Genomic DNA, 15,669 nt, shown 5'->3' with positions numbered 1-15,669 from the left:
TCACAATTTATTAAAAAAAAAAGATCATTGTTATCTGCAAGGGTATAAGGTCCTATCAGGTATTGCTGAAAGCAAATACACTCTTCAAGAGCTCCGTTTGACTAGCGATAAGAAGTGTCTTGTTCTGTTTATTTTCATTTTTTTATCATCAGCTGGACTTTGTTGACAGTCATCATGGAGTTTTATGTTCTATTATTAGACGAGCATTTCTGGGACGCTCTGCGCCATGTGGAGGATAGAGCTTCATACCTCCCCCCCCCCCCTTTTTTTTTTTGGTGCAAAACAAATACGTGAAACGATCCAGTTGAAGAGAATGGTGAATATAGAATAGAAGTGTCTCTTTACTGACTAGAACCTTTGGACCTAAACACACCTTACATGCCTTAAGATCGCAGAATCAAACAGCGTGGTTAACAACATGCACATATGGGAGAAAGGAAAATAGAACAACAAACGTGATGTATTTTTCATCTTGGGTCTTGTTATATCATAATCACAGAGGCGGGTCTAAATCACGTGTCGTTTAACACGTGTCATGAGGCGTTCAAACTTTTTAAGTGTGTGTTTGCAAAATAACAATGATAATTTGCATTGAAAAGACCAGTGGAGCTACATATATATGGGAACCGAGAATGGAGCCTGGCTTTTTATTTCGAGCACATTGCTTGAAACATCCACTTTGTCAGTGACCAGCGCCGGGAAAAGATCCAGTCAGTCCACATCTGTAGCTTAGCTGTGCATTTGATTTTGAAGTTGCTGGACGAAGAAAAAGTGGAACTTCACCATTTCACGAACTCCACTGCCTGCTTTGGTCTTGAATCTTTTGATAAAAGAGAAATATTTTAGTTTACTTGCCATCTCATCAGTGGGAGCAACTCGTGCTGTGAGCATCATCGACAGGAACTCGTTTTTCTTCTGTCTTGTCTGCGAGATTACTTTTGGTGATTCTTTCCAGGTACAGATTTGTTACTTACAAAATATCAAGAGAAAAGAATTATGGGTTCGCAAACGGACAATATTATAAAACCAAGAGTAAAATAAAAATGCAGGAGTTATTCATGAGTAACATTTTTATCTAACTGAGGGATATCATAATATGCGATTTTCCGAAGCTATAGTGCTGACGTTACGGCAAATCAAATTGGTGAATGTTAGAAGAAAAAACAAACAAACAAACAAACAAACAAAATCTTCAGATTGAATAAAATGCCCGAATAGCGGGTGGCCAAAAAAACCCATGCTAAGCATGCTAAGATTAAATCAACTCGTTGAACAAAATGTTGAAGCGACATACGTACACGAACACTAACAACGTTATGACGATGTGACATGATTCATTAGATTGACAGTGGTTACGGTAAGATGTACCATGCGTCAATTTTCCAGAAAAATGCTATGAAATGCATCGTCAGCATCACTTGTGTCGATTCTACTTGAGATCATGTATTTAGTTGACTTTGTTCCACATATAGCTTGTTTTCTTGTTTACATGAAATTTCGCTGCCTTGCCTACTATGCCCAATGCATGCGATACCTTCTTCCCCGCTTTTATTGCCCATGATTCTCTTTCAATCCTTCTTGCAATTTTCATATCTTATTTCTTTGATTTTTGAAAGCTTCCGTATAGTTCTTTAAAAATTGTAAGTGTGTAAGTAATTTTGATGGCTTTTGTGTATGATTAGCTTGTTAGAACATAGGCCCATCTCTCTATGATAATAATGTATTTGCACTCGTAAATGAGCCTCTCTGTTGTTTCAGATTCGTTTATGTGTTTTCATGGTCATCTTACATATTATTTGATACTCCCGTCAGCATCGTTTGGTAAGATGAATCCTGTACTAAGTTTAAAGTTTACCGCAACCACGATGACAAAACTTCAAGATATTAAAGAACATAGAATGATTCACAAAACTTGTGAAAGTATATTAGAAAGGAAGAGTACGAGGTGGTAGCCTATATGATGTAACCCATCTGACAATATTTTTGATAGATTAGATTTTAAACTGCATCAGTTATATGACCCTTTGGTAAAATTTCTGTAACGTCATTTCATCAAAAATGCTCACATATCTGATTTATAGGAATCTAAAATATTATCAATTCATTCATTTATACATATAACGCAGTGAGCTTTGCGTTTACACGTATTCCTTATACATTATGTTCATAGGAATACCTTTTGTTACTTATCAGCATTCGGATTCTAGAAAATTTGACATGAAGGTGACCTTTTGAGCATGGATGTTTCCATCCTGACAGAACGGGCACGAGTCTTGAAGGGGAATTACACAACATAGAAGTAACTCCCACAACAAGGTTTTTGTTTGCACTGCACTCTAAGCACACTGCTGTGAACTTCACACAGCCTTATCGATGTAATTGTGTTGACCAGCGCATATTTCAAAATGTAGCTTCGATTGTTGTTATTGCGGTTTTTTCTCCCGAGTGAGATTACAGATAGTGCAGGTAGCGTATTTCATAATATTTTCTCCTTTTTTTTTTCCAACATGATTCCACGTGTTAAGTAGTCTTCACTCCGCCCCCTCTTTGTTTGGCTGTGGAGCAAACCGGAGTGGAAGACAACGTGGATAATCTGCTGCCAAGAAAGTGACATTGGTTCTGAGTATATGCAGATGTAACAAATAAAATAGAATTAAAATAAGCGAGTTCCCTCGATGATTGTTTTCTTCCCAAAGGTCTGTCATGGGGGATGAGGAGCCGAAGCACGCATTCTCTCACAGCGGCAGCTCCAAACCTGCGGGGAACGGCGTACCAAGAAGGGGAGCACTGCTTTTGGTCCTTCTTTTCGCTGCTGCCATTCTGTCCTGCGAGCAGCACGCAAAACCGCTCGCCGATGCAGAGGAAAGCGATGCAGCGAATGCCGTCCCAATGTCAAAATCAGCGACAAGTCTGCTCGTCGACCTGGCCCGATCAGCTGCCGGCATTGTCCATGGTACCTAGAAAAAAATATCATTTTATTGCAATTCATTGATCTTTTTCCATAAAAAATAAACACAATCTTAAACAAAGATAATAATTGTATAAACACAAAGTATTCCAAAAATGTTTACATCATCTCGTGAATTGTTATAGGTAAGGTGACAAACTTTAAACAAAGTTATTTGGAATATTGATTAAAGTTGTATAAAACGACAGATAATTTAGAAGGCTGTTTGTTTTGAGGGGACTGCTGAAAATCGTAGCTTGTATACTGCAGTCCTGTCAGAAAATAAAACAGTCACACACACACACACACACACACACACACACACACACACACGCACAAATATACACTCTAAAAACACAAATGTTGAATTAGCATTTAAAAGGGCCTAGGAGTGACAACATTTTCAAAGTGTTGGTTTTCCTGCTAGATTCGACATTTAAAATGCTATTTTAAAAGTTGGATGCAACACTTAAAAAATGCTGTCACTCCTTGGCCCTTTTAAATGTGAATTCAACATTTGCGTTTTTCAAGTGTAACAACCCTTGCTGCTCGTAAAGAAAAAGTTCAGTTCAGTTCAGTTCAGTTTTTATTTCTGCATTTCAAAATCAATGCAAATCAACAAATCAACAAAATACTTACACAGTCATTTACACAGCTAATATTCGTAACGTTTGGATCTTACATACATTTTCTTTTTTTTTTCAAGAACGAATATCATATATGAAAGGAAGCAATAGGAAATGATAAAAATGAAATGCAGGGGACCATCATCATAAGCTAAGCTTGACGAGGATGATGGCCCCAGGTAAAGAGATACATATAGAAAATCTTGCCACTCACTGAGTGGGGGGTAATTGTGCAATGGGCTCAACGAAGAGATACATAAAGAAAATCTTGCCACTCACTGAGTGGGAAGTAATTGTGCGAAGGGCGTGCGGTGGTGTGCATTGTATTGGGATGAATCTTGGTTTGTACGTTGAGTGTTATTTTGTGTATCAGTGTGATGAGGTGAATGTTACTTCAGTTATGGCCGTGAACTCATTGTTTAGGGTGTTTGTTGACCAGGTGGTATGAATATTTATGTGTCAGAAGTATACTGGATTATGAGGGTGTTTTTTAGTTCTCGTTTGAAAATGTTCAACGACGTACGTTGTTTTAAATTAGGGGGTAAAGAATTCCAAATATCTGGTCCATTGTGCTTTAATGATTTTTGAGCTAAAATGATTCTGGGGTTTTCGAGATGGTAATCGGACGACTGACGTGTTGGATATGAATGAACGGTGAAATTTGGAGTGAAGAAGCCATCAAAAATTTTTGGAAGACAATTAAATGTATATTTATACATAAAAACAGCAGTTTGAAAGGTGTGAAGATCCTCAATTTTCAATGTTTTTAGTTGACGAAATAGGGGATTGGATGGGGATAAGTAACGGGAATTGGTAATCAAACGTACAGCACGTTTTTGGAGAGTAAAAATTGGATTAATTTTAGTTGAGCCACAGTTTCCCCAAGCGATATTGCAGTATGTGATATGTGGTAAGATCAATGCATTGTATAGAATAGTCAGGGAATTTTGAGAAATGAAGTTTTTCAGTCGATATAAAATTCCTACAGTTCTTGAGACAGACGTGTGGATATTATGAATGTGATCGTTCCAAGTTAAACTCGAGTCAATTGTGATTCCTAAGAATTTAGTAAATCTTACTTCAGTTAAAGATAATCCATCAATATTGATATTATAACTGCTGTTAATGTTCTGTGAAGCAGTAGGTTTGAAACGTATAAAATTTGTTTTAGAGACATTAAGGGATAATTTATTACATATAAACCATCGGGAGACTTTGTCTATTTCCGTGTTCAGAGTATTAAACAGTGTTTCAAGGTTCTCATGGGAGTAAAAAATATTAGTATCATCCGCAAAAAGTATAAATTTAAGAGTTTTTGATGTATTTATTATATCATTAATATATACAAGGAACAGTAGAGGGCCAAGAATTGATCCCTGGGGAACACCACATACAATATTAGAATTCGGAGATTTAGATGACTTAAATAGTACATATTGCTTTCTGTTGGATAAATAATCAATATTCCAAGAAAGTGCTAAACCACGAATACCATATCTTTTTAATTTGTAAATTAATATATCATGATCTATGGTATCAAAAGCCTTTGATAAATCCATGAAAATTCCTATAAAATGTTTTTTATTTGCAAAAGATTCAGTAATCTTATCTAACAATTGAATTATAGCTAAATCGGTGGAATGGCCCTTTCTAAATCCAAACTGATTAGGTATAAGTAGGTCATTTACATGAAGAAAAATGTACAGGCGTTTATGAATAATTTTTTCCAGAATTTTAGAAATACTAGGTAATAACGATATTGGTCTATAATTTGTTAAAAGAGAAGGGTCGTCTTTTCTTTTGAAAATTGGAACTACTTTCGCAATTTTTAATGAGTTTGGGCATATTCCAGAAGACAGTGAAAGATTGAAAATGTAAGATAAAGGTGTGGTTATTTGTTTGATGATTTTCTTCAGTATATAAACACTTATTTCATCATGGCCACTAGATCTACATGGCTTTAATCTGTTAACAATCTCCAGTATTTCTTCCTCATCTGTTGGGGTAAAGAAAAGGGATTTGTCGCAGTTTGGTGGAAGAAATTCAGTAAAGTTTGAATGAACATGTTTGTTTTTTATTTTTGAAGCTAATTGGGGGCCAATATTTACGAAGTATGAGTTAAAAGCATCAGATATTTCATCAGGGTTTATGAGTTCTTTGTTGTCATTATAAAAAACGGACGATGTTTCCTTATTATTTTTACCTGTTATTTCATATATAGTTTCCCATAAACCATTTACGTTATCCTTTTGATTATCAAACTTATCAGAATAATACATTTTACGAGAAATACGAATCAAATTACTGAGTATATTTCTATACTTTTTGTAATCTGTAAAATGTTTTGTATTGTGGGTAGTAATCGCCAGTTTATACAATTTATTACGGGTTTTTATTGAATTGATGATTCCCTTTGTAATCCAGGGATGTTTGTTCTTTCTGCGTGTTTTTTTCTTAACTAAAGGAATGTTTTTTCGATAATAATATAAAAGTTTATCTAGGAAAATATCATAAGCTTTATCGGCGTTATTTTGAAGATACACTTCTTGCCATTCTTCCTTCACTAAATCAAGATTAAGTAATTCAATATTCTCGTCTGATTCTTTTCTGTACATTATCGGCCTGGGTTTTGAAATACTTTTGACGTTTTCAGAATAACGAAGAATAATGAATATCGGTAAATGATCAGATATATCATAATATAAAATACCATTAATGAATTTATTTACAGAAAAGTTATTAGAAAAAATATTATCCAACAAGGTTTTAGATGTTTGGGATATTCTTGTTGGGTTATCAATATGGGAATGGAAAGCATATGAAAAAAGAATAGTTTTTAATTTTACCGCTAAAGTATCTATTTTCGTCATGTCAATATTATAGTCGCCCATAATATAAATTTCCTTATTTTCTTGTGTAATCGTGTTGAGGCATTCATCAAAATTTTCTAAAAACATTTCGGTTTTATGATTTGGTGGCCTGTATATAACACCAATTATCTTATTTTTCATTTTATCATTAATGATTTCCACAAACAGGCTTTCACAACCTTCAATATCAATATCAGTTCTTATTTTTACTCGCAATTCGTTATATATATATAGGGCTACCCCTCCCCCTCTACCTCTCTTACGATCAGAGCGAAATATTTTATATCTATCAAGGCTAAACAAATTTGGAGACGTGTGCCCTAGCCAAGTTTCAGTTATACCGATTGCGGAAAAGGGAAAATTTTGTAAAGAAAGAAGAAGTAGTTCAAATGAATCAAAATTTTTGTTTAAGCTTCTAGCATTCCAGTGGAATAAACTAAAATCTTTAATGGGGTTATAATTAGTGTCATCATTCCTATTTGTGGAATTACTACGGGAATTATTAACATGACTTGCAGTGGAATCAAGTGAAGATTTGAACATATTATTGAAATCCGAAATAGTGTAGTATTTACTGTGATTACTTATGATACCCTGGTCAGGATGATCGTTGTTATGAGTCATGAGGATTTGAGTGCAAAGTTGAGAATGGTTGTTCTAGGGCCATGTATTTTGTGTAGTACGTTGCAATGTCTGTGCGTGAATGTAAATGTGAGTGTGTGCATGTGTGGGGGTGTGCAGTGCATGTGCGTTGATAATAACAATAATGATACTGATACATTTTTACGTTATACAATAGAACAAATGTTACATCATATAGTCTCGCTAAATTTATGTCTACAAAAGTAAATGGAATCCTCCTACACTTAACGTTGGTGAGGTAAATTCGTATGCGTAATATGAAATAACAATGATTATAAAAGAAGACAAGGCGCTTCTCCAACTCCAATAATAGCATACGAACGAGGTGTTCTAACAGTTAAGGTAAAAAAATTAGATTGGTTGTTTTACAGAGTCATGCTGACAAGCCCCTTCGAACGTCTATGCATTGTGAGAACAAAAGGCGCGCCGTGAGTGTGCCACATTCAAACAATTCTTTTCTTTTTCTTCTTCTTAATGTAAATAAGTTCTTGTGCTCGGAAAATGACGGAAAACATTGTTTAAAATCCAATACCCTCTTTGACTATCTGACCCTTATTTTAAGTCGTATTTTCAATACGAATAATTCAATAGGACTTTGATACCTTGGTCATCACTCGAGATATATAATTGGAAATTCTCTTCCTTGCAAAAGACTAATAATCTTGAAACAGATTATGCTATGATATGCCTTTTTCGCCGGTAATCTGATTTCACGCCACCTGATTTCTCTCTATATTATTGTGGTCATAATTATTACACTTTCATTCGGGAATTCAGTGTCTCAAACACTGCATGTATGAACACACACGAGTCAAAACAAGTCCAAAATGCTCATCTTAATTTTGTCTCGTCCTCAACAGATATCCGAGAGCATTCGATACGAGCTCTGAATCTTGTCCGTCGAATCCTGTCGGGCGTAACCACAGCGGTGGACGAGCAAAACTTCGAGAAGGGACGAACGGTGATCGTACACCTCTTCGAATGGAAGTGGAGCGACATTGCTGCAGAGTGCGAGAGGTATGGCGCCCTCTATCGAGCAAGAATAACCCTTAGGCTTTTTTATTCATTATACGATACATTATTACTTTTTTTTTGTAGAAAAAGAAGTAAGTCTGCATCATGGAAACTCTTAAAGCACAACTGAACATTAACATAAATGAATTACTTATATCCAAAACAATCTTCTCTGTAAGCACAGTTCTGAATTTATTTCCAATGGGTTACTTGAACCAACCTTGCCTAAACAAATAGGACTATAATTTGAAATAGGTGACCGTCACTTCCTACATAATGATATTGCTTCTCTCATAAAAAGGAAACAACAACAGCAAACGAATTCGTAATACGAATTGATTCATGATGCTAATAAAAAAAAAAAAAGAACCTGGGAACAACACACAATGATTATTAAATTTTCGTCCATATGTGTATCCCATCGATCAGATTCCTCGGGCCCTACGGTTACGCTGGTGTCCAGGTTTCCCCTCCCAATGAGCACAAGCACATCGTAACCGAAGACCATTTCGCCCCCTGGTGGCAGCGGTACCAGCCAATGGGCTACCGCCTCAACAGCCGCAGCGGCACGGAGAGGGAGTTCCGCGACATGGTCGAGCGGTGCAACGCGGTCGGCGTGCGGATCTACGTTGACGCCATCGTTAACCACATGGCGAAACATACGAAAGGTATCATTCAGTCGAAAAAGAGCGTAACCAAATACGCGATGATTCATCTAACGAGCAGTTATCTGTGCCCACTGATTGAACGTTAGAGATAAAGGAGGGGATAGGACATACGGGACAGATGGGGCAGCTTTGTAAACCACTTTCTGCTATTACCTGATAATCGCCGACTAAGTATCACAATATCACCCCTTTCCCAAGCTCCACGGGCAAAGTTAACGACTGCAAAGATCAAGAGTTCTGAACAAAGACACCTTACCCTTCATATAAACGACTCTTATTCCATGTTAGACTAAAAGCGGGAGAGATACGGCAGCTAAAGGTCGACGGGCGTTATGGGCGATAAATGTGTAATGATTTATGAAGCTATAAACGAAAAGGAAAAATAAAGAAGAGAACGCAGACGGGAAAGAACGATAAGAAGAAGAAGAAGAAAATGAAAGGAAAAAATACGGGATAAACAGTGTTACAAAAATATCTGCTCTGGACACTGAAACAACGTGGATGTCTGGGCACTCGAATTGCTATACGTCAACTTCGAGTCTGGCGCCCCCTTGGGTTGTGCTAATTTTGGAGTCTCATTCCGCTCACTTCAAGATATTTTAAAAGAATAAATAATAATCCAATTTTCCTGTTATACACGCTGCGGTAGAATTAGTGACGTCTGCGTTAGTAACCCGTATCAACTCCTGCTTTCCATGATGAACTTTATACACTCAGCAAAAAAAAAAAGAAAAAAAAGAAAAAGAAAATAAACATTTTTTTCGAGTTCATATCATTCATAGAAGATTTTGATGAAAATCAATGTATTATATACCATGTTGAAGGTAATTTAATTGGCTATCAATCTAGTGGGTCAAAACAAACGGAAATTTTACGCATGAGTGAACACATTCGTTTTTGTTCTCCAAGGCAAAAAAGTAAAAATTCCAAAAAATGACATGTTGCTTTTCAATTTTTGGAAATGCCCTTCAAGATACAAATGACAACGAAAGACCGGTTTAACACAATGAGAGGCATGAATGGAGTATAAAAGTTTTCGTTCTCTTTATCTCTTTACAACCTCAAACAAAATCAAAGTGGGAAACTAAAGGTGGAAAATAAGAATTTTCTGTCAACTCAAACTGCAAATGATATAGGAGGGAAGGGCACAAGGATGATTAAATGAACAGAATATCTATATTTCATTCTTTTAATTTAGTAACTTAAGAATTCATGAGACAAATTTAAGTACCATTTACAATTTTCCTAATTTGAAAAATCATTTGAAATTCCTATCATTTTTGTTTATATTGCTTCTTTTCTAAATTCATTTGAATTTCGATTTAACGGAAGATTCTTCATTTTCCTCAATTATTTCAGCCGTTATTGATCCTTTGGGCTTTAAAGATATTATAGTGATCATAGATTTATTGCTGCAACTTAAGCCATGTTTTTATTGTGTTAAATTTGTCTTTTGTTCTTATTGTTGCATGGAAGAGCACTTACTCACGAATGACATCTTGTTCATTTTTGCAATTTTTACTTTTGTGCTTTTGAAAAGAAAAACAAAGGTGTTCACTCATGCGTAAAGTTTACCTTTCTATTGACCTACCAGGTTGATAGCCAATTAAATTACCTATCATATGGTATATGAAACATTAACTTTTAACCAAATATGCTATGAGAAATATTAACTTGAAAAATTGTTCATTTTCTTCTTCTTCTTTTTTTTTGCTGAGTGTATATCAATGGATAGTTGCATTAGCTGACTACTGATGCAGAAAGAAAAGCATAGATTATTATAAACCATAATTTTGTTTCCCCGTTTGGAAGAGCAGCACATTACAGCATGTAAAGGTATCAGTTTACTTGTGGTATCTTCCTTGGTGTTCCAAACTGAAAGAGAAAATGGCTGTCTACCATCAAATTGTTGCGGAATTGTACTTCGTAAATTGCACAAAATGAAATGAACAAATATTTTTCTTTAAACTGGTCATCAAATGCGTTATTGTAGTGTTAATGTCGAAATATTTTTACAAACTGTGATATTTGTCACACTGATGTTTGTATTCTAAATAAGGCGACAGAGTAATATTTCTTACTATTTTCATGCTCACATTTCATCTTCATCAGATTTCGTTTTCTGAAATGCAAAAATAAAAAAGGAAACAAAGAGCATAATTCGCATAAAATACGGAGTTATCTAGCTCAGGTGACGTTCAAGGGGGCAGAGCTATCGACCAGATAGTTATTCCCATATTGTATATTTTGATGTATCGAATGGAAGAGTGAGAAATATAACTTTACTTGAATCATTATGAGAAATGGTAATCCTGTTCTGTTTGAATGAGTGCGTGTCATAGTAAGCGCCTGTCCGTCAGCAAGCTACTCATCCAGCAGTTTCAGCCGTTTGTTTCATACGTGATTTCTCTTTAACAATGGCTCCTTTCCGGCAGACGATAGATACAGCTTCCCTGAAGTTCCATTCGGCATACATGACTTCAACGTGCCAAAGGGGCGGTGTCCCAGCGGGGATGGCTGGGTCTCCGACTACTACCAAGCGGAGAACGTGCGCAACTGCGATCTCGAGGGACTGAACGATCTCTACTTCGGCCCCGACAACGACTACCACACCCGCGAGATCATCGTCGGCTACCTCAACCGACTGCTGGAGATGGGCGTCGCCGGCTTCAGGATCGACGCCGCAAAGCACATGTGGCCGGCAGATCTGAAGGACATCGTAGACAGGTACGACAGTCACCCGAGTGATGACGTAGGAAATGCAATTCTTTAATTAAGCACAATCGGGAAGACGTGCTCTCTATTTTTTTTGTCTTGTTTTTAACCTGTATTCCTCTCCTATTTATAACTGATGCAAATCGTGATTGTGGGTGATATATATGGGCGATTATTTCATGGCTACCAATGGGTGATGGCGGCTTCCTTAGATTTCTTCGCAATGAAAAATCGCAACACTGCCCTCAAACCCTTCACGTGCTTAGCTCTTGTTTTTATGGGGGTCATCCCACAAGACCGACACCCACGAGTCATACAGCCCACGACTTCGACACTAGGCAAATAAAGCCCATGAGTTCGACTGATACAACACGGGGCTTAATGTGTCGGACTCATGGGCTATATATGACTCGTGAGCTGTATAACTCATGGGCTGTATGACTCGTGAGCTGTATGACTCGTGGGCTGTATGACTCGTGGGTGTCGGTCTCGTGACGTGCACCCGTTTTTATGTCTCCTCCACGAAGTGTCCCCAGAAGCATTTGTATGTTTTCGGAGTGTCCGTCCGTCACAATGGGGCTTAAACATTGACTATACACAATGATGCTTTATGAAATGATAGCCGTTTCCTTGTAAACGAAACAACAATAACCACAACAACAAAATGTTCTCTATAGCAGTATAGGATGTAGGCCTACACACAAAAGAAGGGAGAAAAGGTGCAAGGGGAGATTCCGATTTGATTTCACTTAAAGGAAACCAAAACCCGAAGAGAACTTTGAATTGAGTGAAAGCAGCAATATTAGTAGAACACATCAGTGAAAGTGTGAGGAAAATCAGACAATCGGTGCAAAAGTTATGAATTTTTAAAGTTTTGGTGTTGTAATTACTGGATAAGGAGACTACTAATGTTTTTGACGTCATGTGTGGACAAGAATATAAAGAAAATATGAGAAGAATTCCACAATAATTCATTTTTCATGAAAATTACGCATTCCGTCAACTTGTTACTGACAGATGTTAAGGGTAATATCATTCCCCCTGCTTTCTGAAAGAGGTTAGTCAAGTGCTCTTTCATTGAGCTAGAAAAGTGATAGTAGGTTGAATTTTCTTTATATAAAGAAAATACATGGGATAATGAGTAACAAAATGAAGAAAACATAATTTTGCCTTTTAGATACTAAGTATATGCATATACATAGTACAAATCAAATAAGGATGGGAATGCAAGTGGAGGGTCCCACTAAAAGGCAAAGCTTGTGCGATGTGGGACCCTCAGAAAATACATAAGAAAACGAATAATGAATTAATGAAACTACAAACAGATGTAAAACAAAATCAAAGGAACCAAAAAATCCCTTTCCATTGGATCTGCAAGTGGAAACACTGAAGATTACTATACCATCTGTACCTTGCTTTTTTCTGGATGTTATTAAAGCGTATGATTACATTGTTTGTGTTGAATGTGTTGTACTGCTGGGCTGTCAAATCATTATATTGACGATATTGACAGAGCAGGCTTGAGTTACTGCAACTACGTTATTTCAGACAACAGGTTGTGACAGACATACGATAGCACAATGAATAACAAGCAATTTTTCTATATTTTTTTTAACAGGCTGAAGAAAACCATTTGGGGAACCAAGCCGTACATCTATCAGGAGGTAATCGATCGCACAGGAATCGAGGCCGTCCGGGCGGCGGAATACTTCGACATCGGTTCGGTGACTGAATTCAAGTACGGCGACGAGGTGTTCGGGATCGGAACGGCATCGAAGGCTGCCGTCTGGTACTCGGGCTTTGGTGAACAGTGGGGGCTGATGCCCGACAAGAAAGCACTGGTCTTCATCGACAATCACGACAACCAGCGCAACCACGGCGGCGGGGGCAACGTGCTCACCCACAAAACTCCCTACGAGTACAAGAAAGCCGTTGCCTTCATGCTCGCGTGGGACTATGGGGTTACGCGCGTGATGAGCAGTTACGCGTTTCTGGACAGCGATCAGGGCCCGCCATCCGATGCTAGCGGCAATACGCATAGTCCCACTATCAACGCAGACACAACGTGTGGTGGCGGTTGGATCTGCGAGCATAGGTGGCGCCAAATTCGAAATATGGCTTGCTTCCGAAACGCCGCCAAGGGACTCCCAGTCCAAAACTGGTGGGACAATGGCCGCAATCAGATCGCCTTTTCCCGCGGAAGCCGCGCATTTTTCGCGCTCAACAACGAGCCCCACGTGCTCTCGAGAACGTTGCAAACGGGTCTTCCGGCAGGTGTGTACTGTGACGTCATAACCGGTGACCCGACCATCTCGGGATGCACAGGGCACAGCGTGGTCGTTGACTCAGCTGGATTGGCGTGGCTGGAAATATATCCCGGAGAAGATCCAATGATAGCGCTGCATGTTGGCGCAAAAGCCGGGAGCGGAGGCGGCAGGTGTAGAGCCTAGATGGTGACATGTATAGACAGTGACACATACACACGTTTTATTCATCGCGATTTCCCATCCTCAGGAAGAAACAGAGATAGATGAGACTGAAGACGTATTGGTGGTGGAAACGAGAGTTTCCAGCCAACAACTTTATCAAATACTGGTATCGAGATTTAACGGAACTTTTGAGGGAAAACGCGAATCGTTGTAAACTTTGAGGTGGTTACATCAATCTTACGAAGGTGACGTTTGGAAACTTTGTGACATGCGCTCAGGATCGTCAGCAAACTGGAAAGTGGTCCGTGGCGGATTAGGAGAGAGAACGTCCACGCATCAAAGATGCGCAGATGGCTTGTAGGCTGATACCAAAGACGACAGCTGATGGACTATGTTTGAAACACGTATACCTCATTTGCACTTCCGATCAAAATGACGATCAACTCTGTTTTCCTCCCGCATGTCACAACTAATGTAGTTTGCTGTAAAAGAAGGTTACGGGGGGGGGGGGGGGTCATTCATGTGGCGTTTTGTCCGACAAATTTGTCGCACAACTTTGCTCTCAGCCAATCAGATGCAAGGATTCCAGTAGCTTATGACAGTTTGTCAGAAAAAAAAAAACAAGAACAATATCTGACAAAACGCTTCATGAAATGCCCCCCCCCCCCCCCTTGAGGTTGAGAAACATAACTGTCCAGCAAAGTTTGTGATAGCGGAATATAGGCATCATAACATACTGCATACCATCATCCTTAATAAGTACGAAAGCACACGCACATACTCACAGTGGCACACACACTTTGTGTTTCAGGAGGATGCTAATAGGGGTTACAATTATTATTTTTTCATTAATAGTTGCAGCATTAAGTGCCGAGACTAGGATGACTGTAGACTTATAAGCCAGTCGTTATTCCATGACTTCCCGCTATTTTCATCGTCATCCTCATCATCATCATCAGCAGCAGCATCAGCATCGTCACTGTTTTTTTTTCTTTTTTGCCTGCAATCCATCTCTTTAAGTCTGCGCCTTTATGTATATCTGTTTGTCACAGATATACCAACCATACACGCACACACACACACGCACACACACACACGCGCACACACACACACACACACACACACACAACCTAACGCATGTTAATCTGTTGGTTTTATACACCTTCTACAGCACATGAGGAGGAGCCTCGCAAGTCATAAGCACAAAGATGTTATGTCTTGGAAGAAGTACTACTTTATATTATACAGAATGCCAAACACCTGCAGTACGTGACGTGATCGTTCCAATAATGTCGCATATTTTCGTGCTGGTCCCTGCTGTTTAAAAGACGTGCAGTGGCGGATCCAGGGAGGTCCGCAACCGACGCACGCCCCCCCCCCTTTATTTTTTGTTTAAACAGAAGAAATAAAAAGAAAAAATGGGGGGGGGGAGGAGGGGTGCGTGCGCCCCCCCTTTAATTTTGTAAACGCGCCCCCTCTTTACAGAATTCCTGGATCAGCCCCTGACGTGATACCCTCCAACAACACCCCACCTTGCTCCATTGGCAAAAAATGATGTACAATGTTTATTAAACATATACACTCATACACGTAAAACTCCAGAGCCCCTTTTCATAAAAAGTTGATGTGATAGCAACTCTTGCTGGAATGGCAATTGTCATGACAACGACAAGAATCCAGCTTCCTGATTGGCTGTTGCTATTGAAAGCTGCCATTCCAGCAAGAGTTGCCATCCTAACATATCTTATGAAATGGGGC

The 15,669-nt window shown here is 38.5% G+C and overlaps 1 protein-coding gene across 1 annotated transcript; it reads left to right on the top strand.

The window, feature by feature from the left end:
• Window positions 1-702: 702 nt before the first annotated feature.
• LOC139742074 (alpha-amylase A-like) lies at window positions 703-14,557 on the top strand. Its single transcript, XM_071652638.1, has 6 exons — window positions 703-955; window positions 2,697-2,953; window positions 7,946-8,102; window positions 8,529-8,767; window positions 11,203-11,494; window positions 13,101-14,557. Exons 2-6 carry the CDS (start codon window positions 2,704-2,706, stop codon window positions 13,930-13,932), a joined length of 1,770 nt encoding a protein of 589 aa, XP_071508739.1. The 5' UTR covers window positions 703-955; window positions 2,697-2,703; the 3' UTR covers window positions 13,933-14,557.
• The last annotated feature ends 1,112 nt before the right edge of the window (window positions 14,558-15,669 follow it).

The sequence above is a fragment of the Diadema antillarum genome, unplaced genomic scaffold (assembly GCF_040938485.1).
Source record: "Diadema antillarum isolate AM-2024a unplaced genomic scaffold, OU_Dant_1.0 scf00000032, whole genome shotgun sequence".
In the NCBI taxonomy this organism is placed as follows: domain Eukaryota; kingdom Metazoa; phylum Echinodermata; class Echinoidea; order Diadematoida; family Diadematidae; genus Diadema; species Diadema antillarum.
This window is presented reverse-complemented; position numbering and strand designations above follow the sequence as displayed.